This window comes from Pyrus communis, chromosome 4, assembly GCF_963583255.1.
Source record: "Pyrus communis chromosome 4, drPyrComm1.1, whole genome shotgun sequence".
Classification (NCBI taxonomy): domain Eukaryota; kingdom Viridiplantae; phylum Streptophyta; class Magnoliopsida; order Rosales; family Rosaceae; genus Pyrus; species Pyrus communis.
The window spans coordinates 5,385,388-5,408,651 of NC_084806.1; the positions used below are offsets into that span (position 1 = coordinate 5,385,388).

General features: G+C 37.8%; 5 protein-coding genes across 8 annotated transcripts; 3 read left to right on the forward strand and 2 right to left on the reverse strand.

The window, feature by feature from the left end:
• Nucleotides 1–543: 543 nt before the first annotated feature.
• On the forward strand, nt 544–3,432 carry LOC137731131 (probable nucleoredoxin 1). The gene is made up of 4 exons (XM_068470222.1): nt 544–745; nt 1,379–1,858; nt 1,977–2,444; nt 2,574–3,432. The coding sequence occupies exons 1-4, from the start codon at nt 650–652 to the stop codon at nt 3,225–3,227; spliced, it is 1,698 nt and encodes a 565-aa protein (XP_068326323.1). The 5' UTR covers nt 544–649; the 3' UTR covers nt 3,228–3,432.
• A 756-nt stretch (nt 3,433–4,188) lies between these two features.
• Nucleotides 4,189–6,566, forward strand: LOC137731802 (uncharacterized). 3 transcript variants are annotated; one of them, XM_068471025.1, is made up of 6 exons: nt 4,189–4,321; nt 4,517–4,687; nt 4,757–4,906; nt 5,394–5,520; nt 5,683–5,822; nt 6,037–6,566. In XM_068471025.1, the coding sequence occupies exons 2-6, from the start codon at nt 4,547–4,549 to the stop codon at nt 6,487–6,489; spliced, it is 1,011 nt and encodes a 336-aa protein (XP_068327126.1). In that variant the 5' UTR covers nt 4,189–4,321; nt 4,517–4,546; the 3' UTR covers nt 6,490–6,566. The 3 variants fall into 3 exon arrangements, with proteins under 3 accessions (XP_068327126.1, XP_068327127.1, XP_068327128.1); XM_068471026.1 differs by having other exon boundaries at nt 4,196–4,321; nt 4,512–4,687; XM_068471027.1 differs by lacking the exon at nt 4,189–4,321 and having other exon boundaries at nt 4,328–4,687; nt 4,763–4,906.
• Nucleotides 6,567–6,946: 380 nt separating this feature from the next.
• Nucleotides 6,947–10,413, reverse strand: LOC137731801 (pantothenate kinase 1-like). Of its 2 annotated transcripts, XM_068471023.1 has the most exons (10): nt 10,107–10,413; nt 9,809–10,000; nt 9,373–9,419; nt 9,173–9,289; nt 8,595–8,714; nt 8,403–8,497; nt 8,222–8,315; nt 7,907–8,038; nt 7,648–7,760; nt 6,947–7,485 (listed from the first exon to the last, which is right to left on the reverse strand). In XM_068471023.1, exons 1-10 carry the CDS (start codon nt 10,192–10,194, stop codon nt 7,257–7,259), a joined length of 1,227 nt encoding a protein of 408 aa, XP_068327124.1. In that variant the 5' UTR covers nt 10,195–10,413; the 3' UTR covers nt 6,947–7,256. The 2 variants fall into 2 exon arrangements, with proteins under 2 accessions (XP_068327124.1, XP_068327125.1); XM_068471024.1 differs by lacking the exon at nt 10,107–10,413 and having other exon boundaries at nt 9,373–9,429; nt 9,809–9,942.
• Nucleotides 10,414–16,074: 5,661 nt separating this feature from the next.
• On the forward strand, nt 16,075–19,333 carry LOC137731402 (type 2 DNA topoisomerase 6 subunit B-like). The gene is made up of 11 exons (XM_068470510.1): nt 16,075–16,088; nt 16,187–16,404; nt 16,539–16,622; nt 16,711–16,737; nt 16,855–16,963; nt 17,069–17,165; nt 17,359–17,558; nt 17,740–17,884; nt 18,138–18,339; nt 18,479–18,591; nt 19,028–19,333. Exons 1-11 carry the CDS (start codon nt 16,075–16,077, stop codon nt 19,331–19,333), a joined length of 1,515 nt encoding a protein of 504 aa, XP_068326611.1.
• Nucleotides 19,334–20,120: 787 nt separating this feature from the next.
• On the reverse strand, nt 20,121–21,978 carry LOC137732334 (galactinol synthase 1-like). The gene is made up of 4 exons (XM_068471644.1): nt 21,487–21,978; nt 20,946–21,266; nt 20,659–20,793; nt 20,121–20,577 (listed from the first exon to the last, which is right to left on the reverse strand). Exons 1-4 carry the CDS (start codon nt 21,832–21,834, stop codon nt 20,353–20,355), a joined length of 1,029 nt encoding a protein of 342 aa, XP_068327745.1. The 5' UTR covers nt 21,835–21,978; the 3' UTR covers nt 20,121–20,352.
• Nucleotides 21,979–23,264: the final 1,286 nt, after the last annotated feature.

Sequence of the window (23,264 nt, forward strand, 5' to 3'; positions counted from 1 at the left end):
CACATGAATTCTATGATTATCAGATGTTCCATTGTATTATTTAAATACATTCAAATATTGTAGCAAGTCCCACAATGTATATATTCCAACAAAAAAAAAATTGCATTTACATGATTTACATACAAGCATTTTACAGGGAGTAATGCTAGGTAGACTAAATTTGCAAATTAAATGACGTGTTACCAATAAAAAAATAAGCAAATTAATCAACACTTAAGTAATAATTTAATCATCAATTTTATGTCATTTAGTTTACAAATTTAAATTTCTCTAGCATAACCCTTTTACAAGTTTTATAGTCATTAATTTGATTTTCACAAATATAAATCTTCTATTTCATCCATTCATTTTTCGTACGGCCTTAGTGCTATGATCTTCTATTTTCAATTGTTCATGGTTGTGTCGTAAATTCAACAATAACTACAATTTTTAAATAAAAAAACTATTACCTCGTGGGATTTACATTTAGGGATAATAATAAGAAAAAGCGACCAACTGAAGCTCTTAGCCGGTCAGCTCGTTTATTGCGTGTCTTTATTATTATATTCTCAGTGGTAACTTGTGCCCTTGACGATACTCAAAAAAGTCGCAGACTCTCACCACCAAACTTTCCAATTGCAGCACGCAGAGATAGAGAGACTCGGTAAGCATGGCTAACGGCGACGTACACGGCGTCTCTCACAACCTCCTTTCTCTCCTCGCCTCCGCCGACAGAAACTTCCTCCTCCGCAACAACGGCGACCAGGTAAAAGTATAACCATTATATTTTCTCATCAAAGTTTCCGACTTTATGTTCATTAAGATTGCTGGAAACTATTTTTATACCGTTCGTGAAGTATTAAAATGTTAATCTAAGGGAGTGAATTTAATTGTGATTTTGAGGGATTTTAATTTTTTTAATAAATCTAGGTATTTAATCAGGATTTTAAAGTGAATTTTTGAAATTCAAGTGTCTTTAATTAGAATTTTAAGATAGTTTATTAAAATTTTTAGAAATTCGGTGTGTTCAATTAGGATTTTAAAGAAGTTTATAACATTTCAGATGTATTTAATTAGAAATTGATTTTAAATAATTTGAGAAAGTTGAGGAACTAGAAGAAAGTGTATTTTAAGTATCTACAAATCTCACGTCTCCCCATGAGATTTTGAAGGAATATTTTACAAATCAATTAAACTCTGTAAAAATCAATTAAAATTTATCAAATTCCCAATTGAATACATCCTTAAATGTAATTATAATTGAAACCCAGTTGATTAAATGCTCGGGAATTGCCTAATTCTATTTCAAAATGTTGGCTTTGGCATTTATGATATGAAAGATTGAGATGGCAGGTTTTTGATTTCTGGGTAAAATGGTGATTTTATGATGAATACGTAGGTTAAGATCAGTAGTTTGACTGGAAAGATTGTGGGGTTGTATTTCTCCGCCTCGTGGTGCGGCCCCTGCCGCCGGTTCACCCCAAACTTGGTGGAGGTTTACCAGGACTTGGCTGCCAAAGGCGACTTTGAAGTTGTGTTCATCTCTTCTGATAGAGATGAGGAGTCGTTCAATGGATACTTCTCTAAAATGCCCTGGCTTTCGATTCCCTTTTCGGATATGGAGACCCTGAAACGCCTCAAGGAGTTCTTCAAAGTCAGGGGGATTCCCCATCTTGTCATTATTGATGCCAATGGGAAGGTTTCCATTGATGATGGAACTAAAATTGTGATGGACCACGGCGTGGATGGTTATCCGTTTACCGCGGAGAAGATGAATTTCTTGATTGAGCAGGAAGCCGCGGCGAAGGAGAATCAGTCCCTGAGTTCTCTTTTGGTCTCTAACTCCCGGGATTATTTGATTTCGAAGGATGGGAATAAGGTACAAATTTTCCCCTTTGATGCTACATTGCTGGCACTTCTATAATGTTGGATTGCTATTGATTTTTATATGATTGAGATAGTTGATGATCGGGAATACTGAAAAAATGTATTGACAGGTTTCTGTGTCCGAGCTTGAAGGAAAGATTGTAGGGTTGTATTTCTCGCTTTATACTCACAAGCCATGCAAAGAATTTACTCAGGCACTTGTGAAGTTCCATGAGAAACTGAAGGAGAAGGGAGAGAACTTTGAGATTGTATTGATATCTCTAGACCTTGAAGAGGAACACTTCAAAGAAGGATTTCAAGTGTCATGGTTGGCATTGCCGTTTAAGGACAAGAACTGTGAAAAACTTGCTCGCTACTTTGCGCTTGAGAGCTTACCTAGACTAGTTATAATTGGGCAAGATGGGAAGACCTTACACTCCAATGCGGCTGAACTCATTGAAGAGTATGGCGCTGAAGCCTATCCGTTTACAGCAGAGAAGATTGCTGAGCTTGCTGAGTTGAAACTCGAAGAACAGACTGTACAGTCACTTTTGGTTGCTGGGGGCAGAGACTTTGTGGTTGAAAAGAACGGTTCCAGGGTACAATTTTCTTGCTGGTTCCTTTCCTAATGTTCTATGATATCAATTAAATTTCAAATGTTTCTTTATTGTCATTAGTCAGAGGTTTTTTAGTTGCATGCCTCAAGTTTCTGTTGTGTGTTTGATTAGGTACCGGTGTCTGAGCTTGCTGGGAAGCACCTTCTGCTCTATTGCTCTGCTCATTGGTGCCGTCCATGTCGTGCATTCATGCCTAAGCTTATAAAAGCATACAATCAGATAAAGGCAAAGGACAATGCAATCGAAATAATCTTCCTCTCAAGCGATCGTGATCATCATTCCTTTGAAGAATTCTTTGGGACCATGCCTTGGTTAGCCATCCCATTAGGCGATCCAAGGAAGACCCTCCTGCAGCGCAAATTCAAAATCCAAGCAATTCCTGCATTGGTAGCCATTAGCCCCAGCGGCCAGACGCTCAGCACGCAGGCCCGGCAACTCATACAGGCGCATGGAGCTAATGCTTATCCATTCACCGAAGAGCACTTGAAGCAATTGGAGGAAAAGCTGGAGGAAGAAGCGAAGGGGTGGCCTGAGAAAGTGAAGAGTATACTCCATGCTGAACACGAGCTCACTCGTGTGCTCCACCACGACTATATTTGCTGGTGTAGGGAGCCCGGAAGTGGCTGGTCTTTTTACTGCAAAGACTGCGACTTCGATCTCCACCCAAGATGTGCTTTGGGCAACAATGGAGGAACAAAGGATGATGACCCTCCCAAAGCAACCGAGGATTATATTTGTGACGGCGATGTGTGCCGTAAAGTTTGAGAAGGCATTTGAATTCCCCTATGCACCTGGATTTTGTAAACTGTGTTGTTTTATACAAGGTGGTTTTGTGTGTCTGATGCTAATTGCATGATGGAGGATGCTTTAAGAGCTTAATTAAGCGATGTAAAATTGTTATCCAATGTGAACATTTTATTTGCCTGAAGATTGTCTCATAAATAAATTTGTCGTGAGAAACTTTTATTCATGTGAAACTATTTTATTATGAATGTGTTTTCTGTTGTAAATTATATTCTGCATCCTTAAGTTTTCTAATTTTGAACTCATACGTTAATTTTTTTAATTTTTTTAATTTTTTTAATTTCTTTAATTTCATACAATGGCTCGCGGATCACTTGTTTACTGACACGGGACTGACAATCCAAATAATAATATTAAAATATGCCACATTGAAAAAGAAAAAAAAAATGGAAAAAAAATTTATAAATTAAATTATGTGTCTTCAATCAAAATGAGCATGTTGAAAAAATTTGGGGATAAAATTTACAAATTAAATTATGTGTCCCTAATAGGAATGAGTATGTTTATCAACGCTTAAGTAATAAACCAACCAATTGCCACTTAATACTATTACCTAGTGGTATTCCTCTTCACCTATAAGTAAGAAGTTTTAGGTTTGATTCTTGCCAAAGGCGAATTTAAACCATATTATTGCTAACCAATTATAAGGCTAAGCCCACCCTTTTTTCTTAGTGTAGATATTAACATTTGTTAAAAAAAAAAGTAATAAATTAATCACCAATTTTCATATATTTTAGTTTTAAAATTTTACCTACAAATTTAGTCTCCCAAATGTTTGTTTGTTACTCCATTTAGAAATTGAACACTAGTGTCATTTGCACACTTTTTAAAACTTTTTAAACATTTTTTTATTTTTATTTTTCCGATCGAAATAAATAGAAAGGATCAAACCACAAAATTAACAATTGCAGTGAAGGTAAAAAGGAATTTGAACCTTTGACCAAAAAAAAATAAAAAATGGAATTTGAACCATAAAAAACCCGATTCTTGGATCAGCTTCATAAATTCGACACTGGAATGAATATTCTTCCGATTACATCTTCTCTTTAACCTCTGTAAGTTAACCCAATTTATTCTACTTCCTGCTTAATCTTTGAGCTTTGTTTGCTGGGTTGGTTCTGTTAATTTCCACAACTATGGGGTTTTCTGAAATTTTGAGATGGGGAATTCTCTAATTATTCCGTTAATGTTTGAGTGATATCTCTGAAATTTGAGATGGGTTTTGTTTTTTCTTGATGTGGAAAGTAAAGGTCTTGAATTTGCTGTAAACGGTTGTTTCGATGGGTGAGACAGAGGTGACCACGACAAACGTAAACGTTGGCAAGAACGAGAGAAATGGGCAGCTCAAGCTCAAGGCCTTTAATTTGGCGTTTTCCAAAGCGTTGTTGCAGGTTCCTCAGAAGCTGCAAAATTGTGTAAAGGTTAGTCATTTCACTAAAGGCTGATGATTTGCTTGTGGCGTTATGGATTTGACACCCGCCTCGTGACAGTCGCAGCTAAAGAGACTGGTAAAGGATGACGGAGTGAAAACGGTGAGCTTTCTACCGAAAAAGGCTGCATCTTTGGAGGTTGAATTGGAGAAGCAGTTGCAAGCATGGAGAGAAAATCCTTCTTGGGTTGATCAACCACCAGATATGAAGGTGAGAATTGCTTTTTTCTCCTGTTCTAAACTTGTAGTATGCCATATTGGGAATAGACGCCAATAGAAATAGATGGATTCCATTTCTTAAACCATATTTGTGAAGTTCTTTGGAAAGGATAATTTCATATCAGTCAAGTTCTTGCATGTGATGGGGAGCCTTGGTGTTGCGTCAACGGAAAGGTTGCTCCTTGGTAAGGTTGCGTACGATAGATGTTCCCCCACCCTTACAAAGCAGGGAGCTTGTTGGCTGGGGGTCACCCTTTTAGTTAAGTTCTTACATGTATAGTCTTGGTCCCCTATGTACTAAGTATTCGTGCATAAATGCATCATGTTTCCATACCTGGAGACCTTCACGAAGCATATGTTAGTTAAGTGAGAAATTCTAGGCCGGAAGCACATTCTCTTTGGAAGGAATATCTCAAGAGTTTGTGGCTTCTCTTGATATCTACTGACCTTAAGTCACATAATATGGTTACTCTTTGCAGGTCAGCGTACCAAAGGGTTCTCTTTGCAACCTCAGTGTAAGCGTTGACGTTGGGTTGCCCCCGGATGCAGTATATAATATTGTAACTGACCCTGATAATAAGAGGGTTTTCAAAAATATTAAGGCAAGTGATATTATTCTATCGACTTTCCTTTCAGATTGAACTGGCAACAGCTCTCTCTTTGGAAGTTGAAGAGGCCTGGGAACCAATCCTTTTTTACTTTTTGATGTGTAGTGCGTTTTACTTTGTGTATTTCTTAATTCGAAAAGTTATAATCTGTCTCAGGAAGTGATATGCAGAAACGTTTTGGTTGACGAAGGTCATAGGCAGGTGGTTGAACTGGAGCAAGCTGCTATATGGAAGTTTCTTTGGTGGTCAGGGACCTTTGCGGTTTGTGTTTTAGTAGATCAAAACAGAAAAGATCACTCAGTAAGACTCAATCTTCTTCTAGTTGCACTGTAACATAAGAACTTGGTTTTTTTGTTTCATTTCCACTGGTTCTTTGTTACCCCATCACATATTTAGAATCTCCAGTATGCTTTATTTTATCGGCAAATCATATAATAAAAAATTAGTTTAGAAACATGTTCTGCAATGTCATGGTAAAATTAGATTTCTAATTTCTAAAAATGCCATTTGCCAGATGAAGTTCAAGCAAGTCAAAACAGGGTTTATGGAGAAATTTGAAGGCTGCTGGAGAATGGAACCTCTTTTTGTCGATGAAAAGACCTGCTTTCCGTTCAAACCCAAGACATGGGCAGATTATAATTCTTGCACAGGAGGCAAAGGAAGGATCGGTTCAAAGTTGAGCTTGGAGCAACTAATCCAGCCATCTATAGTTCCACCCCCACCTATTTCTTGGTACCTACGGGGAATCACCAGCAGGACTACTGAGATGCTGATAAACGACATGCTTGCGGAAGCTGCCAGATTAAGAGGAGAATTAAATCCTGAAGAGTCTAATAAAGAGATTGAAATGTCTCAGGACGGGGAAGTACTTAGTCACGTTGATAATGTATCTGACATCAAAGAAAGATGGGCCTTGCACAGGAGGAACGCAAAGCAATGCCATCGGAGGCTACTGCCTGTCAAATGATCGAATTCTGTTGAGTTTGTAATTAATACCAGCACTTATCCCTATTCGTTATGATGGAAATTGATATGTAATACCGTCAATAATCCGTGAAGTGTAGTGGCCTTTGCGCTGTGTATCAACTCCTCCCTTTCAACGAGGGTGGAGGATGAGATCGAGGATGATTCAACCCCCATGTATGTTGTACATTCTGATTGCCCGTCAGAAACTGTTTGTTGCTGTCCGCCTTGTAAGTTATGTTAATGTTGTAATGAGTCTGATGACATTGAAAGAAGATGCTATAATTTGCACTAAACATTATGTTTTTGTGTCCCCAAAAAGTGCTTTTAGAATTCATAAGCACTTTTAGCATTTTGGATATTTGGAAGCGGTTTTAACCATTTCAAAAACAATGTCGAAATAGACCCTTAATAGAAGCCAATAGAAGTTTGAAAGCTAAATACAAAACGCGAAACTGTAGTAACAGTTGAGAATTCATTTTATTGAACAACGATGCGCAGTTACAGTTTTTTTACAAGATACAAAACCTAGACGGATGGTCACAATTCAAAATCGAACAAGTGAAGTTACATTATGTGCTACTATAAAGTGTTCCTCTTTCTCCATCTGAAATTCTCTCTTTTAGTTTTGAATACATGTCCTAGTATTTTATCGACAATGTTACATACGCTACGGAAGTTTCAAGCCTTTGAACTCCACAGAATGCAGACAGGCAACCAAGAATTGCCTTTCGAATCTAACATCCAAGCCCCGGGGAGAGCCAGCGCAAATTATTGTGACAGGTAGACGCTGCAGTCTATACTTTGGTTTTCGTTCAAGTCCCCATTTGGTGGATCATGACTCTTATCACCTCCGAGGGATGCACCCACTGGGGATTGTTGCACCGACTGATGGACTTTCAAGTCCTCAAAACCATGCTTTTCATAGCTCATGAATGAACCCAATGCTCCAAGAAATCCTTCGTGTTTTAAGAACATCGCTTTTGCTTCACCTTTAGACCTGCAAATAAGGATCAAATGAATGAAATTTTAACCCCAAAACCACGAGGAAAGATGGATGTAAAAATCTAAATCAGGCTCAGAATGTGACGCAACAGTCAAATTTTGACATAATTTATACTTCCAATTCTTAGTACGAATCAATTCTGACGCACAGGCTTACCAGAAATGAACGGCAACAGCAATTGTGTCCATGGTGTAAGCATGGCCCCTAATGAAAAATCCAGCAAAAAATATTCGCTTGAGCCCAAATCTCAGTGCATTCAAGTATGAGATCTGGAGAGAAGATAAAATTTGAAGCAATATGATCGGCATGTTAACAAAAATAGTTTCAATCTTCTGGAAAAGGTTATGACAGAATCAAATAGTTGAAAAAATTTGATTCATTGCAAGTGACACATGTTTCTTTCCCTATGGTTTACCTGTCCAATATTATTTGAAATCATTCTTAAGAGGGACCGAGAAATATCTTCAGGTTTGTAATCTTCCAGCTCCTTGTTATCAGAAATTGCTTTGCCAAAGCTACAAGCAATGGCTGTTGATACAAGACCAATCTGTAATCATCAGAGAAATTACATCGCAATTAAGTACCGTGATACGAAAGCTAATGGAAACTAGGATCCCCTCATCATTGTTTAAATTTAGGAACCCTTTTAATTTGGCATACAGAAATACAACCAGAACGTATTCAACATCCAAAGTCAAAAGAAGGACCCGGCTATCATGAATGTGCATACCTTTGTATAGTCCATTCCACCATAGATGTCCCCGACAAGCATGTCTATCACTCTATTATTTCCCTGATGACTTAACTCCAGCAACTCGTCAAAACTGAGACACAATTGCAGCTTTGGCTATTAAGTGAAGTCATATAACAAGAATATCAATAGCTCTGTACATAAGCAAAAGACAACGTACTTCTTGCACTTTGTTAAAAGCTTCCCCAAACCCCAAAAGGTGCCACCACCAACACTAGTTCCACTCACTCGCTCAAACTTACCAGGTCCATCTACCTATCCAAGCACAATGCATACGACAATGTCAAGCCTTAAAAAGGTTAAACATATGAAACTAATACAGTAAATAAAGCATTGGCTTTGATGAGAATACCTTGATCATGCTGACACCAGAACCAATATTGACAAGCAGATAGGGATATAGATCTTCATGGTCAATCTTCACAAATTCTTTCTGACCACCCATGTATGTGAATGCTTCAGGGTGAACTGCCTACTTAAATAACAACCAAAATGGGAAGCTATTTTCAGGCAAGAAGGCAAACAAGACAGAAAATTTGCAATAAAGTTACTCGCATAGAGTAATGAGCAACAATACTTGAGGTTATCTTGTGCAGAAATATCTCTATAAATAGAAGCTGAATTTTGCAGACAAGCAAAGAAAACTTCCAATGAAATTGTCCATGGTTTTGTTCATCCCTATATTTCTTTAGTGCTAAACAATAAGAAATATCTCTATAAACAGAAGCTGAATTTTGCAAGTTCCATATTTCACAACTCATTCACTTTGATCTTCCTTCTGAAAGAAAACCGAGAGAATTTCCTCTCGTTTTGAGCTTGCTAGTGCTCATCCCAATTCCCAACCCACACATTCTATGACTCACATGACAGGACTTAGGAAATGCACCAAACTGAACATACCAATCTATGTAAGTGGTATTAGGATCCCACCTTAAGCAGAAAATTTGCTCCGGCCACAAGACAGTCCATTTCATCTGCCTTGTCAAGAGAAATCCCAATCTTTTCTTTAAAGAGATCTGCGTACTTGAATGCCCCACCACCTGTGGCCTGCTCACCATTGTCAATAAATTAGCTTGCATACATGGCAGAAAACAGTCATACAATGGCCAAACCAAACAATTGGTTTTTACCTTAATAACACACTTCGCGCTCCCAGAAGCTCCGTGTTGTTCGGAGCCTGAAATCATCTACAACCATAAGCAGTGACCCAAAACCAGAAAATGATAACTACAACTACTGAACAAGCAGATATATTCAGAGCATATATGATCTTCTTTCGTATTTCATTTTCAGAAGTTCAAATCTTCCGAAACTATAAAATTTTCGCAGTCAAACATATGGGTACTAATTACTTAAGCTGAAGTAGTTCATTTACCAATAAAAATGGTAGTTTGAACTTTCAATCCAAGATTTCAACATCAACACTTAGTTTAACAAAACAAGGTTAAATAGTCTCAATGAGTGAAAAAATGAATCTTCCCATTTCCCAAGTTGATTGAAACGAAATATGATACAAATGAATCAGGAGAGCAAAGCAATCAAATACTTGTTAAGCATTAAGCATACCAGTAAGGCGAAGTTGCTTGGATCGAATGAAGTCTATACAGTCATTGATTTTCTGAGTTTCGAACTTTGCAAAATGGAGCTTCCCTTCAAGAACAGGACTCCCTCTGTCGCCATTAGAAGCTGCTAAGCTATCATTCGAAGAAGACGAATCGTCACTGTTCGTTGAGAAATACACCAACTTTATCAGAGAACCTGCCAACAGACAAAACAAATACAAAAACAATCGAAAAATCATGAGAATTTGAGCAATTGAACTCCAAAAACAAAAACCAGGTTATGATCGAGGAGAGTGAATTGCCTCCAATATCGAGAGCAAGGTGGGAAATTTGAGCTTCCGAATTGGTGGGTTTTGAAATCTCTGTAATTCCAGCGTTCCCAATTTCCATTTCGGGTCGGCTTCCTCTTTTGATTTGAGCTTTTTTTGGAATCAAATTGCACTGTTGCCCCTCTGCAGTCTGCACTGCACCTAACCCATTATATATATACTTTTTTTTGTGGGGTCCGTCCTTCCTTCCTTCCTTCCTTCCTTCCTTCCGTCCTTCCCACAGAGAATTTCAACATCCAATGCGTTAGATTTCTTGGGAGATCACTCTGTTCAATCTCAACCTTTGACTTTCCAACGGGAGAAGGTAGGCGTTCGCCTTTCTTTCATCTCTCTCTACTTGCAGAGGCGCCGTTGGGTCATTCGTCGAGGGTAGTTTTGTAACCTTACATGAAGTAGTTTATATTTTACGTCTCTCCACTTATGTTATGACATCTAAAATACTAGCTTATACATAGAGCACTATAAAAAATTTCCCGACTTGTGAACACACTTTCTAACAGAAATAACCATACTATTGTATGTTTAAAGTTCATGTGTATTCTCGAGAGTATCTGAATGTGTTAAATATATGTTTATACATTTCCAAGCGCATTAACGAAGCTAGAATTTTAGCCTATGAGGACCCAAATGTCTCAATCCAAAACGCTTCTGATCTTACAAAAATTATTTTGTTGGGTGGTGAGCAAACAACCAACGTTGCTTGGGTTTAGTATGGTGTCATCCTCATTCTTAAACCTAAACTCCAAGACTCTTTGACTTTCTTCATCCCACTAAATCTTATACCACAGTCCTCAAAGCGCACAAGCAACAAATTACCTGAACTCCAAACCCAATAAAAGAAATTAAAGTAAAAATATTGGAGTGGGGCATTGAGCCTACGGAAAACTTTAAAAATCATAAGTATAACAATAAACTTTTCTAACAAAAAAAAAAAAAAAAAAAAAGTTAGACTTAGGACATCCTGGTCCCTTCATTACTCCACCCAAGCGTTGTCAACATGTACTAAAAATGTGATTATTGCACCTAAATCACAAAACACTGTGTATGGTAATGGTAGTTATAAATTATTGATAAATAAGTAGCAACTAGTCCAACTGCCCAACTCTCAACCTTATAATTCATCGCTACTCAACTGCTTTCCTCCTACCAAATTATTCCTCGATGCCCTCCAGCGATTTGTTTGTCTTCGCCCGCTCTACAAAACATTATCATAAACATCATGTGCTTTTATTTTGAATTTTTACTAAACAAGATAGGGAATTTTAGGTCGCTAAGCCGACCGATCGCATCACTTTTAAGACATTTTCGCTCGTAAAATATGAGCTTACTTTTTCTATATTTTGATCTTATCTAAATTTATGTTATTTTTTAAATTTTACGATATGAGAGTCATCATAATCTTACAGCAGAAGTTTTTGATTCCCGTTTACATTATAATATTATATTGAACCCCTCTCTGGTGCTCATTACTATATATTAAACGTGCGTGGCATCAACAGATTAAATAGATTATTATTGAGCATCTCTTGCAAATTAAATTGCAATCTGGGGAGTGGGGAAAGCAGATTATACATATCAAGCTGACCGGCGCACTGGCGCTTGTTGTTGACCGCAACCGGTGTCGTGACAGTGAACACGATTTGACCGACTGTTTCTTTAATAGGTAATTCCAAAGGGAGGCAGATTGTCTGCCCCTGTTTGGATGCTCTTTTCATCTCTTTTTATTTGTGTGATCATGATTAAATCACGTCAACATTTTATATTTTTATTATTTTTTATCTTATTATCTCTATAAAAAAATCAATATAAAATGTTGACATGACTTAACCGTAACCGCATAAAATAGTAAGGAATGAGAACGACACCAAACAGGAGGATAAACAATCTGCCTCCATTCCAAAGAGTTCATCCAGTAGTCTTTCGGAGACTGATGGAAAAAGTTACTCTCTAGATAAAGCAACAAACGAGGATCCATTTCAGATTTTTTTTTGAGAATTTTGAGAATTTTTTTATTATGTTCATTCATCGTACATTGTGTGGTTAAAAATTATTTTAAAATTTTTATTTAAAATTAAACATAAATAATACTTGACGAAAACAGATCACACAATTTATAATGAATGAACACGATTCAAAAATTTTTGAATCCTCACAAATAAGATCAGGAGAAAATCCTCTCATTATAGCAACAAGGAAAAAAGAGTGCTACTTTTCATTTATTCTCTTAATCATTGACTTGCACTTCGACAACTGAGAGTTGAGTGGTGGTGATTTGTGTGGAAGGAGAGCTAGACTTTATTTTCCACGTTCTCATCGACTTTCATCATTGTTTTATTTCCATCTATTTCATCTCACATTCACCACATGATTTACGTGATGGGTATGATATAACATGCATGGAAATATGTTTGACAATGGACAATATGTAAAATATATCATTTGTACACTGTCACGTGATGTCTCATGCTAATAATACAAGAACATGTATTTAACATTGTCCTACATATTTTTATGTTATTAACACATAACGCTACCGTGGCAGTGCATGTATGTCATACAAGTTTCATGAGAGGACCAAGAGTCCACCATTAAAAGCTTTATGAGGGGACCAAGAGTCCAAGACCGCATGTATAGTTTTAATAGAGATGTTAAATTGTGGAAGGACAGAGAGTTTATGGGACAAGGATTGTCTGCCCTTCACTTTCGATGCCCTCCCCGTGCCTCCTGTTTGTGAGGTCACGGTTAAGCTACGTCAACATTTTATATTACTATTCATTTTTGTCTTATTATATCTATAAAAATATATATATATAATGTTGACGTGGCTTAATCGTGACCACACAAAACAGGAGGGCACGGGGAGGGCACCGGAAGTGGAGGGTAGACAATCCTTGTCCGAGTTCATGGGAGGACAAAGTGTCTACCATTAAAAAATTTTTGTTTCCTCATATATATGGCACAATATTTTATAATATCAGCACGAAAATTAACGTTAAACTGTGGAAATGACAAATAGTCAATAGAAAGTCTCTTTGAGAGAATCTCCTTAGCATTTCTCATAGTTTTACCAAACGCACCCTACTTTGCTAGTTTTCGAGCTTTACGAGGGATTAGGGCTAGGTTCAGTTTGAAACGGTTCGGTTTTTTTCCAAAATCGAAACCGAAATTTCTTCGGTTCGGTTTTTTTTTTTTTTTTTTTTTTTTCGTTATTCGTCTTCTTCAATAGAAAAAAAAGAATTCCAAATTGCCAAAAAAAATTGAATACATTCTTCAATCAGTCCTCAAATGCACTTAATAAGATACCTTAAAAACAAACATATGCAACTGGTTGTTGGCAAATTACATCTAAACCAATCAAGAAATTTAAGTGCACCATCAGGAAACATATGAGATTTAAGCTGCTCATCAGCAATTAAACAACAATCCTTGCATTTCTTAATTTCCAAGTGAATCAAATTACATTCAAGAAATTTGAATTATGCATTACAGCTGACATCTACCATTTCACCCTTCTACTACCATGCACAATCAAGAAAAGCAAGAAAAGCAAAACAGGTGCATCATAAAAACCCAGAAATCGACAAATAAATAAGAGAGATTGGGGATCTTTGGTGAAGGGAGGGCTGCTGCGGCCCGCGGGTTATAGAGAAAAGGGTAACGATTTGGAACCCAATCCTTCAATCACAAATTAAACAAATTTACAAGATTAGGAACAAAATCGATGAAATTGATACAGCAAGAGCATCATTTTCGAACCTGAGCTTCTTGAAACAGGCATTGCGGCGGTGACCCACCTGAAAATGATGAACAGATTGCTGCAAATCCTTGTATAAATCGCTTATAGTTGCAGACATTTGAGCGTTCAAAGAAGAAATCATTCGAGTTGCCAGAATTCGACGGTGGGAGAGAGAGGCTGAGAAGTTAGAGAAGGTGAAACAAGAGTAAATGGGTGGAAGGCTAGGGTTTTGTGTTTACAAATCTTATAAAGAATTACAGTCCTGAATCAGTATAAATATTTTACTAATACGAATATAACAACACAAAGCTTGTTGTTAAGTTGGCTGAAGCAAGCAAGCAAACGCCTTTAACCAAGAGGTAAGGGGTTTGAAACCTCTACCCTTCAGATTTTAAATATAAATTGGTTCGGTTTCTGGACCACCAAAACCGAAACCGAACCAACCTATTTTGGTTCGGTTCGGTTCACCTAGTTTAGTTTGGTTTTTTTTTTCGATTCGGTTTTTTCCGACTTCGGTTCAGTGTTCAGTTCGATTTTTTTCGATTTTCGGTTTTTTAAACCCACCCTTACGAGGGATGCGTTACCCAACTTCTAGGAGGGACAATAAGGGGGCGTTTGTTGTACCAGACTGTTTCAGATTGGACTAGCTTCAAGGACTAAGCTGGACTGTCATAGACTAGACTAAGTTGGACTAGCTTAGTGAAGTGTTTGGCGTAGTGTCGGACTAAGAAGCAGACTAATTAATAAATTATAATATTATATTTATATCTATTAATATTTTATGTATCTATTAATATTTTATCTATTTTATTTTTAATTTATTTTTTTCTTTTTGGATTCTCTTCCTTTTTTTTGGAAACATCCACCATTTTTCCACCATTCTCCCTCGTTTTCTTCGGCACACCGTCTCCCTCTCATCCCTCTTTTTTCTCCCTGTTTTCTTCTTCAACGGAGGAAGCTGTGCATTTTGCACCTAATTTGGATCAAAGACCAACAAGTCTTTCTTCTTGTTCCTCTAACCAGAGATAGCTCTCTTTTTCACAAAAATCCCAAATCAAGGTAGAACATTTCTGGGTTTTTGGAGAAGAGCATTGTGGATTTTTGGAGGTCTTTCGTTTTTTGCCTACAGATTTATGGAGAAGTGCACAGCAACCCAAGGTAATAGATTTCTAGGTTTATTGCAGATTTTGATATTTTCTATATTTGGGATTTATAAGGTTTAATCTTCGAATTGAAGTGTTGTGTATGGTGTGGATTAAGCTTATTGGAAGCTTAACTTAATGAATTCATCTCTGAAGCAAAGAGGGGGTTGGGTTCACGGGACGGAATGGGCAGAGCTGTTTCAGATTTGGTGACCGGAGAAGAGGGTGGAAGGCATGATTTGGTAACTGGGTTCGCGGGAAGAAGGAGATCGGGGATGCATGCTTGCAGACGACGTGGGCGCTAGAGACGGGATTAGCAATCCACCAGTTTTCGAGGGGACCATCTAAGAACAGCTAGTGAAGCTTTTAGTCGGTGCGAGTCCAACTTAGTCTCATTAAAGGCAGTCTTTGTTTGCGCCAAACACGGGCTAGGACTCCTACCTAAGGCAGTCCAGTCCAGTGAGACTTAAAGAGGCCAAACAAACGTGCCCTAATTGGCTTCATTAATTTATGATAATGAGAAGTCTTATGATCAAACCAAATTACTATGACGGCTTCTCCATCTTTAAGTAAATATATCGTTATATATATATATATATATATATATAAATGCATGAGTAAATATACTATTGCTGCATATCAAGGCTCTAACAAAGGCAGAACACAACCCCAAAAATGCATAATTTCCTAATCAGATAACACATTAGATTCTATTTTTTTTATTTAGTAGTTGTTATTAGCATTTCAAATTTTTTTTTTGTGCAAATTGGATAACTCACTAGATATTTACCAAGGGAATTGTTATTGACACTCCAAATTTCTTATTCTACACTCCAAACTTTCTATATTTAGAAAGAAAAATACACTTGTGAGGAGTGTTGAATGTGATTTTTGGAGTGCCAATAACACTTCGCTTTACCAAATCCGAGACATGTTTTGGATAGTCAACCACGACCCTTGACCAACATGGGCCTAAGCCCATCCATTCTGATTCAATTGGTCCCAATTCGAATCCTACCCATTCGGATAAAAACTGGCCCAAATAAAAGCCCACAATTCAAAAATGTTCATAAAACGGTGAGGAATAATGTATCGCTACATTCACGCACGGAAACGGCGGGAGTTTCAGTCTTCTCTCCCAAAATCTGAACAAAGAAAGATGACCATCGCTTCAGCCCAAGACCTCTGCCTGCAAGTGAGTTTAAATCTTCACCTAAAAACCTACGAAACACTCGGATCGATTCGCTTTCTGTCGCCGTTAACTTCCGCAATTCGGTTTTGCAGTTAATTTCGTCGGCATTTCAAAGATGCCGCACGTCGGAGGACCTCTGCAGACTCTCCGTCCTTCTCAAGCGCTCTCCACCGTCTGATCCCCGTTCCGTTCAAATTTCAGGTATCTCGCCGCCCTCTAACTCTGTCACTCTCTACGAGTTCGATTTTTGGAAACGAAACGGCGTGGTCTCGAGCGGCAAACGGCGTGTGTGGTTAGTAAAATGACGAATATGGGCTTGGTTTCCGTCTGATCAGTCTCGGATACCGGCGTGGGGAGCTGCGCAGAGGACTTTGGAGGTTTGAAGCTTCGTAGGGAGGCTTTTGGCGCGCAAATTTGGGGTACGTATATGAGTGAATTTACCAAAATGCCTACTCGTTTGCGGTTTCTATGTATCAATTTGGTTTACATGGCCGCATTGTGATGCAGATGGATTGCTTTTCGTCACAACCACCAGTGAGTTCCGATTTCTCTGCAGTAACTGCGCTTTGTTTTGATTAAAATTCAAAACGACCGAGTTTTGAAGTTTGGTTTTGTGATTGCTGATATTGAATGAATTTGTAAGAATTGCAGGTATTGGTGATGATCAGATACATCATTACCAGTTCAATCTGAAAGAAAGTGCATCGGGGAGACGGTTGACCAGGCTGTCTTCAAATCCTAAGAATGGACTCCAATTCAGGTTTGCAAATCACTTCAACTTTTGTGCTGCTGAATATTTTACTTTATGTACTTATCTTTGAAGTTATGCACATAACTGCTTCGTGATTGTTTCATCGTTGTTCAGTGGGACTGAAGTATGTCTGTCAATATCCGAAAGCATTGATGTTTTGCTGGCAGCGTTTAGTTGCTTCTTTCGGAAGATCCTCATGTTAAAGATCCCTGTAAGATCTACTTACAACTTCATGTCCCAAAAGATTTTCAAGTTTGAAATCCTATTGTATTATATCGAGTTGGTTAATTAAAAAGAGAGGCGTTACTTGATCAAATGTGTGTATAGTAGTGTGCCTAACTTCAATGATCAATGATGACTTCAGCAGCGACTAATCGATCAGCTTCAATTGTTTTTTTCCCCAGAATGTTTCAATTGAACTGGTAGTTGAACAAGGGGATGCTCCTGGATCTAGATACGTAAATGTTTTTCTATCGAATGAGGGGAGGAACCCTTTACCTTTTGCAGCTTCAAATCTTGAACGTTTAAAGTCAGGGGTTGAAGACTATGTTTTTAAGCACAGGAATACTTTAGGAAAAAAATGCGAGTCATGCTTCTCAAGTGGGTAAGTTACAATGAAATCCATGCCAGTTTCCCCTCTATTTGGCCCGACTTGCCATTGATTGAAAAGTTAGTAAAATACATCAGGCTGCTGTGGTGTAGTGTAGTGTATAACTGCTTGGAGATTGCATGACACATTGAAAGTTTGTTTTGTGAGTCTTAACTGTTACTTTCAATCTTTTAAGGGAGCATCTCAAGATTGGTAGTGGAACAGCATGCTGCACAGAAAGCCGAAGGTATCCTGGATCAGTGATGGAAGCAGTGATTGTAATTAGTGAAATGTCAGAGGTAGCCAGTACTTGTCCGAGGACATGTAGCTCGAAAACTGAGGTTTGTTTGATCACTTTCATTCTTCTGTTTTTCATATCCCTTTACTATATCGGAACCGTAAAATATGTAGCAGTCCTTGTGATTGGCAGCAATTCATTTATGTAGTTATTTGCCCTTCTAATCTTCTCATGGAATTTTGCTTGTGGTTCAAAAATAATAACAGAAGTGACAAAATGCATTATTTTGTTCGTCTTTGTTTTGGTGTGAATAAATGTATGGTTTGGTTGTTATGAATGCGTGTATTCACTTTCAGGTCTTGTATTTCAAAGATTTCACACCTTGCACAATCCCTCAATCCTCTCTGAAGGCGTTAACTAGCATTGACTGGAAAAGTTACGGATTGAGCTTTGGAAGCGTTGTGGATCAGGGCGGCTTTGCATTAGTGGAATGGGAGAACTTGCCCCCATCTGTTCAAATTGATATTGTCCTCCACCACTACCACGAGCAATATCCAAAATCGTTCATTGCTTAACATCCTTGATATTGGTTAACTTCCTCCTTGCATTCTTTTATTTATGTTTCCTACTAAACATGCCATATGTTATATGTATATGCCTATTCCTTGACACACTGCCAAGATTACAATACCCTCAGCAGGGCGAAAGACGCGACCTGATCAGAATCTCATTAAAAAAGCAATTAAGCTTGCATTGAACGATTTGAAGGACAATTACGCTGGAGTTCTTCTAAGTGCCCATGCCGTCAAGGTACGTTTCTCGCTCTCACAACTCTGTCATCTTTGAATTTTCTAGCATAGTGGGTCTTCTAAGAGACCAATGGCTCGAAAATTATCCTCTTACACGCGATTATCCTATATTGTGTTTTACTTTTCATCTTTATTGCTTGAATTGTCTTACACGAAAACAATTTTATAAAAACCAAGTTTCTGCATCAAAATATCTGCTGAAAATTCAAATTTCCGAAATAATTAGTGTTTACGTCTTTGTTGTATGTGGTCATACCTTCAGTGATTGGTTGTTACTATGTCAAACTCCATAAGGTAGAAACATATTCCACTTGAGAATGACAGACGAAGCTTCTGAAACTTAGACTTTCCATCTCAATCGTAAATCCGTAGACTTCGCTTAACAAAGTGACGTCTGCATTTTAGCACCTTGGTTAACCGATTGCCTTGGTTCCCAGGTCCGTAGCTATGCCCCCGATCTCGCGAGAATAATTTCTAGCCTAATCTTGTCTTCCAATGACGCGGACTTCCGAGAAGAATGCTGTTCTTTTCTTGGATTGCAGTCTCAAGGAGTTGGAGGTGAAGTCGTTGAAGATTGTATAAGGGAAAAGATCATTGCGGTAGTAGAAATGCATGACAGAGAGCCCCAGAGAAGCAAAGAAATGCCAACTTTTCTTTTCGAGGATGATCACATGCAGGAATTAGGGTCTCAAGACGGGGAATATGAAGGAGAGGGTGCATTTGGCTCTATGGATATATGTTAAAACGCACATGAGGTGGTGATTTGCGGTGGTATTCCAAGTCAATAACGCAACGTCTGCATTTGTTTGACATATCGACATTGTATAGTAATCAATGCACGTAAGTCGTTCTCTTTTAAAAAGGTTTTAATATGTTTTGACATTAAGACGATGATGATCCTGAACATATTGTCCCACCCGAAATGAGCAAAAGGTCAATTATCGATTATCTGGTGGGGTCTTGGTACCGAGGTCCAGACCCATTGTAAGTCTGCCACGTGTATAGCTAGACAATTGTTACCATACGTTTGGAAAGGTACCTGTTTAGTTGGATTGAAGGCAGTGCCAATTGGACGAAGTTGGGCTGTTCCGATGTGGTATTGTAAGCGAATCGAGTTGTCCGAGTTTGGGACCGAGTCATATTTCAGTTCAGAACTACTAGAAATTGGGTTGATAATGACCTAAACTCTATCTCAAATTGCATTTGGGTGAAGCGACTGCTGCATGGGACCCCACATGTATAGAGTCGACTTCATTATGAGAGTTATGCAGCAGTCCTTAACCCAGCATTTTTTGAAGAAAAAGAGGTGGAATTCAAATTTTGGCGTAAGCAGAAAATATTGTTGTACGTTAAATGCACCGAAAATAGAATGGGCTTGTTTGAAATTGTTTTTAAAATGGCTAGAAATGCCTTTTATGAAAATGTTTTTGGAACCATTATTTAGTCAAAATGCAAGTAAATCTTGAAAAAATATTTTAAATTTTAAAAGTGTTTTCAGTCATTTTAAAATCACTTACAAGTAAACTCGTATATTTTTAGTTAGTATTATAGAGCTCTCAAGTACACTAGGTAATTAAGTCATACCAAATACATTAACTCAATCATATGAACCCTCACCACCAAGAAAATAAGGCCAATCAGAAGCAATCTAATTAAAAAGGAGTATATAATACAAGTATGAGACCAAAAAAATTAATGAAGGATCACTAATCACACCATTAACTTGTGAATAATAATTAGTCGCTCAAGATTATATTATATATCAAGCAGCAGATGGAGCAGGAATATAGGGAATCGTAGGCTCCGGCATGGAAGCCATGATCGACGACGGCTTCGAGAAAGTTTCTTCCTCCGCAGCTGCTGGGGTTTCAGCCTTGAAATCCAGGGACTCGTCGTTGTAAATTTCCCACCATTTGGCCACTAACACCTTGATGTCCTCTCTGTCCATGTTAGCTTCCTTGCCGGTATACCTCCATGGTTTTGATCCCTATAATTAAAAAGAAACAATTCATTAAAGAGTGATTAATTAAAATAAATATGCTTAATCAATCTGTTAAATAGTACTTACAGCAGCACAGTAGTGAACTACGTTTACTTGATCAAGCTGCACGTTCTCTGGGTGGCGCCATAGATTGGCAAGAACTAAGTTGTATATATTTGGGATTGGTTTGTACGTCTTTTGGAAGAACTTGTTCAAGAAATCCTGTAAAATTCATAAACAAAAAGATTGGTAACAGCAACTTTATGTTTCCTTTGATTCCAATTGGCGATGAAATTGTTGTCACGTAGCAGAAATAGTCATACTTAAATTTTTTCTTGCAAAATAATTATGATTAATTTCTAATATGTACTTACTTGTTCTGCGAAAGGGGTGGGTGGGACGACTTTGAGAGTCTGAAGAAGGCCGTCGTATGTCAAGCGGCTAGGCTCGAACACGAACATGCCGGCGTTGAAGTAGAGCGGAGGAGGAGAGCCCATCTCAGCAGGCCATGAAACCTTGTCAGGGCACTGCTGGCAATACCCGATTGTGTATTGTGGTGAGCGACTCCATGTTTTCTCACAGAAGCAGTCCATCACAGCATAGAAGTAGCCATCAGGCGTATCAAACAGATGATCAATGTTCTCAAACACTTGGATATCCGCATCCAAATATATCATTTTGCTGTACTCCTCAAACTGCATATATGCATAAGTTCCATATACTCAAATATATATACATATTTACTGTAACCATAAGAGAGTGCCTGCGTGATGTATTGTTCACCACACAGTCTGATATGTTATGTTTTAATCATTGGTAGACTAGTTTCAATTGACAGTCTGACAATATAACATATTAGATATCTGATACATTATCATGATAAATATCAATATGTCTATGGTTTTACGTACTTACATTCCAAATACGGAGCTTGGAGTAGTTGACGACATAGTAGGCCATTGCAAACTTAATCTGGTTCTCAGGAGGATAAATAGGTTCGATCTCATGAACAATACAACCCTGAGAACGTAAAATCTCACGGTGCTCCTCTGGCACGTCCGGTAATATCGCAACCACAAGAGCGTACTCACTCTTAACTCTGCGCAAGCCCTTAGCCAAACCCACAACCCCTTTGAAATAATCACCATCTCCAGCTAAAAACGTCACAAATGCCCTCTTGGAGCAGCCTGTAGTAGTAGTAGTGAGCGTTGAGACTTTCCTTGTGGACTGAAACACATCAGCTGGAACTTCTGGGGGTGCCATTGCCTGGAACTTCTGGGTGTGTTGAGAAATGAGGAGTGTGGGGAAAGTAAATTAGCTACACTGAGGAAGCCACCCCCCACTAACCTTTGGTTCTGGGTTGTAATCTGCCCCTTGGATGCCTTATATAAACAAATGAGGACTAAATGCATGTAAGATGAACCCCAAATGAAACCCAAATGCAAAGTATGGTCCAAGTTTGTTTTTATAAATAATGTTTTTGTTAAGGTTTATGATAGTGTTGGAGGGAAATAAAAAACAAGAAAGAATAAACGAACAATGTTTTCTGTTCAAACCCACCATTCATCTAGGGTAGCCTTATCATCAAGTATCAAGATGGACGGCTGAGATTAATGGGAGGTAATAAGGTCATGGTCAATAGAAAATATATATAATACTATGTAATTACTTGCAATGGGGAAAATGCATTAGGCTTCAAGTGGGAGTAATTTTTCTTTGTGGAAAATATATCTTCGAGAAAGTTAGCATCAAAGGGTGGAGTAGTCGGTTGAAGTGGGGCCTTTGACCAAGTCATGTAAAAGATTATTTTTAAATAAGCATTCTGTAGTTTGGTCTCATCTAATTCTATGACAGATCTCTAATATTAATTGCAGATGAGACCTAACAATACTACGATTTTTCTTTTATAATTTGGAGAGGTTTGTTTCGAGGCTTAAGCTCAGCTGCTCAGTAACATCCATCAACTTCTAAAACATGATTAGTACTAGAGAGATGAGTTTAGCATATATTTTCAAATCTTTTTTCATAGTACAGATAAATTTAGTGTATTATTCTTTCCCAAACACAAAGCTTGCCTGAAGAGCTTATATATTATTATTAACCAAATTCTAATTTTTTTTTCAAGGTGAAACAACTTAAGACATGATTAACACACCAGCTTTCTTTTGGTGAAACACATACATCATGCATGCTTTTAGTAACTTAGAAATTAATGATGCCTTTATCAAGGAAAAATCAGATGTGGGGTTTTTATTTTGATGAGAAAGTTTAACAGTAATCGCAAAGATTGACTAGCTAGCTTAATGATTGGGAAGATTACTGATTAATTGACCTTAATTTGGTGTATTCCTCTATACCAACAACGAGAAAGGAAGGGAAGTACCAAAAAAATGTTGGAGAAATTAGTATGGTTGAGACCATGCATGTGCATGAATCCCTGTCGTCAAATTAAGTTATATTTTTTGTCCGTACTGAATAATCAAACCCTAATTTTTGTGTTTAAGAATGGTATATATTTGTTTGACATTTCATACACTAGTAGAAACTTGGATTAATTACACTGCATGCACTTGGTTGTTCGTCAGAGTTTTTTTTTTCTTTTTTTTTTTATGAAAAAAAAATGATATTATTTAGACTAGGGGAAGGGGTAGGTTTAGACTCACGATAGACTAGTAATAATGTGGTTCAAATTC

Coding starts and splice junctions, on each gene's coding strand:
- LOC137731402 (XM_068470510.1), top strand. Junction 16,405..16,538: donor CCGTTCCGTTCAAATTTCAG/GTATCTCGCCGC, acceptor CCGTCTGATCAG/TCTCGGATACCGGCGTGGGG. Junction 16,738..16,854: donor GCTTTTCGTCACAACCACCA/GTGAGTTCCGAT, acceptor TAAGAATTGCAG/GTATTGGTGATGATCAGATA.
- LOC137732334 (XM_068471644.1), bottom strand. CDS start 21,834: ATGGCACCCCCAGAAGTTCCAGCTGATGTGTTTCAGTCCACAAGGAAA. Junction 21,267..21,486: donor CCAAGCTCCGTATTTGGAAT/GTAAGTACGTAA, acceptor GCATATATGCAG/TTTGAGGAGTACAGCAAAAT. Junction 20,578..20,658: donor TAGTTCACTACTGTGCTGCT/GTAAGTACTATT, acceptor TTTTAATTATAG/GGATCAAAACCATGGAGGTA.
- LOC137731801 (XM_068471023.1), bottom strand. CDS start 10,194: ATGGAAATTGGGAACGCTGGAATTACAGAGATTTCAAAACCCACCAAT. Junction 10,001..10,106: donor CCTTGCTCTCGATATTGGAG/GCAATTCACTCT, acceptor GTCTGTTGGCAG/GTTCTCTGATAAAGTTGGTG. Junction 7,486..7,647: donor GCTGTTGCCGTTCATTTCTG/GTAAGCCTGTGC, acceptor CCTTATTTGCAG/GTCTAAAGGTGAAGCAAAAG.
- LOC137731802 (XM_068471025.1), top strand. CDS start 4,547: ATGGGTGAGACAGAGGTGACCACGACAAACGTAAACGTTGGCAAGAAC. Junction 4,688..4,756: donor AGCTGCAAAATTGTGTAAAG/GTTAGTCATTTC, acceptor GCCTCGTGACAG/TCGCAGCTAAAGAGACTGGT. Junction 4,907..5,393: donor ATCAACCACCAGATATGAAG/GTGAGAATTGCT, acceptor TACTCTTTGCAG/GTCAGCGTACCAAAGGGTTC.
- LOC137731131 (XM_068470222.1), top strand. CDS start 650: ATGGCTAACGGCGACGTACACGGCGTCTCTCACAACCTCCTTTCTCTC. Junction 746..1,378: donor TCCGCAACAACGGCGACCAG/GTAAAAGTATAA, acceptor ATGAATACGTAG/GTTAAGATCAGTAGTTTGAC. Junction 1,859..1,976: donor TTTCGAAGGATGGGAATAAG/GTACAAATTTTC, acceptor ATGTATTGACAG/GTTTCTGTGTCCGAGCTTGA.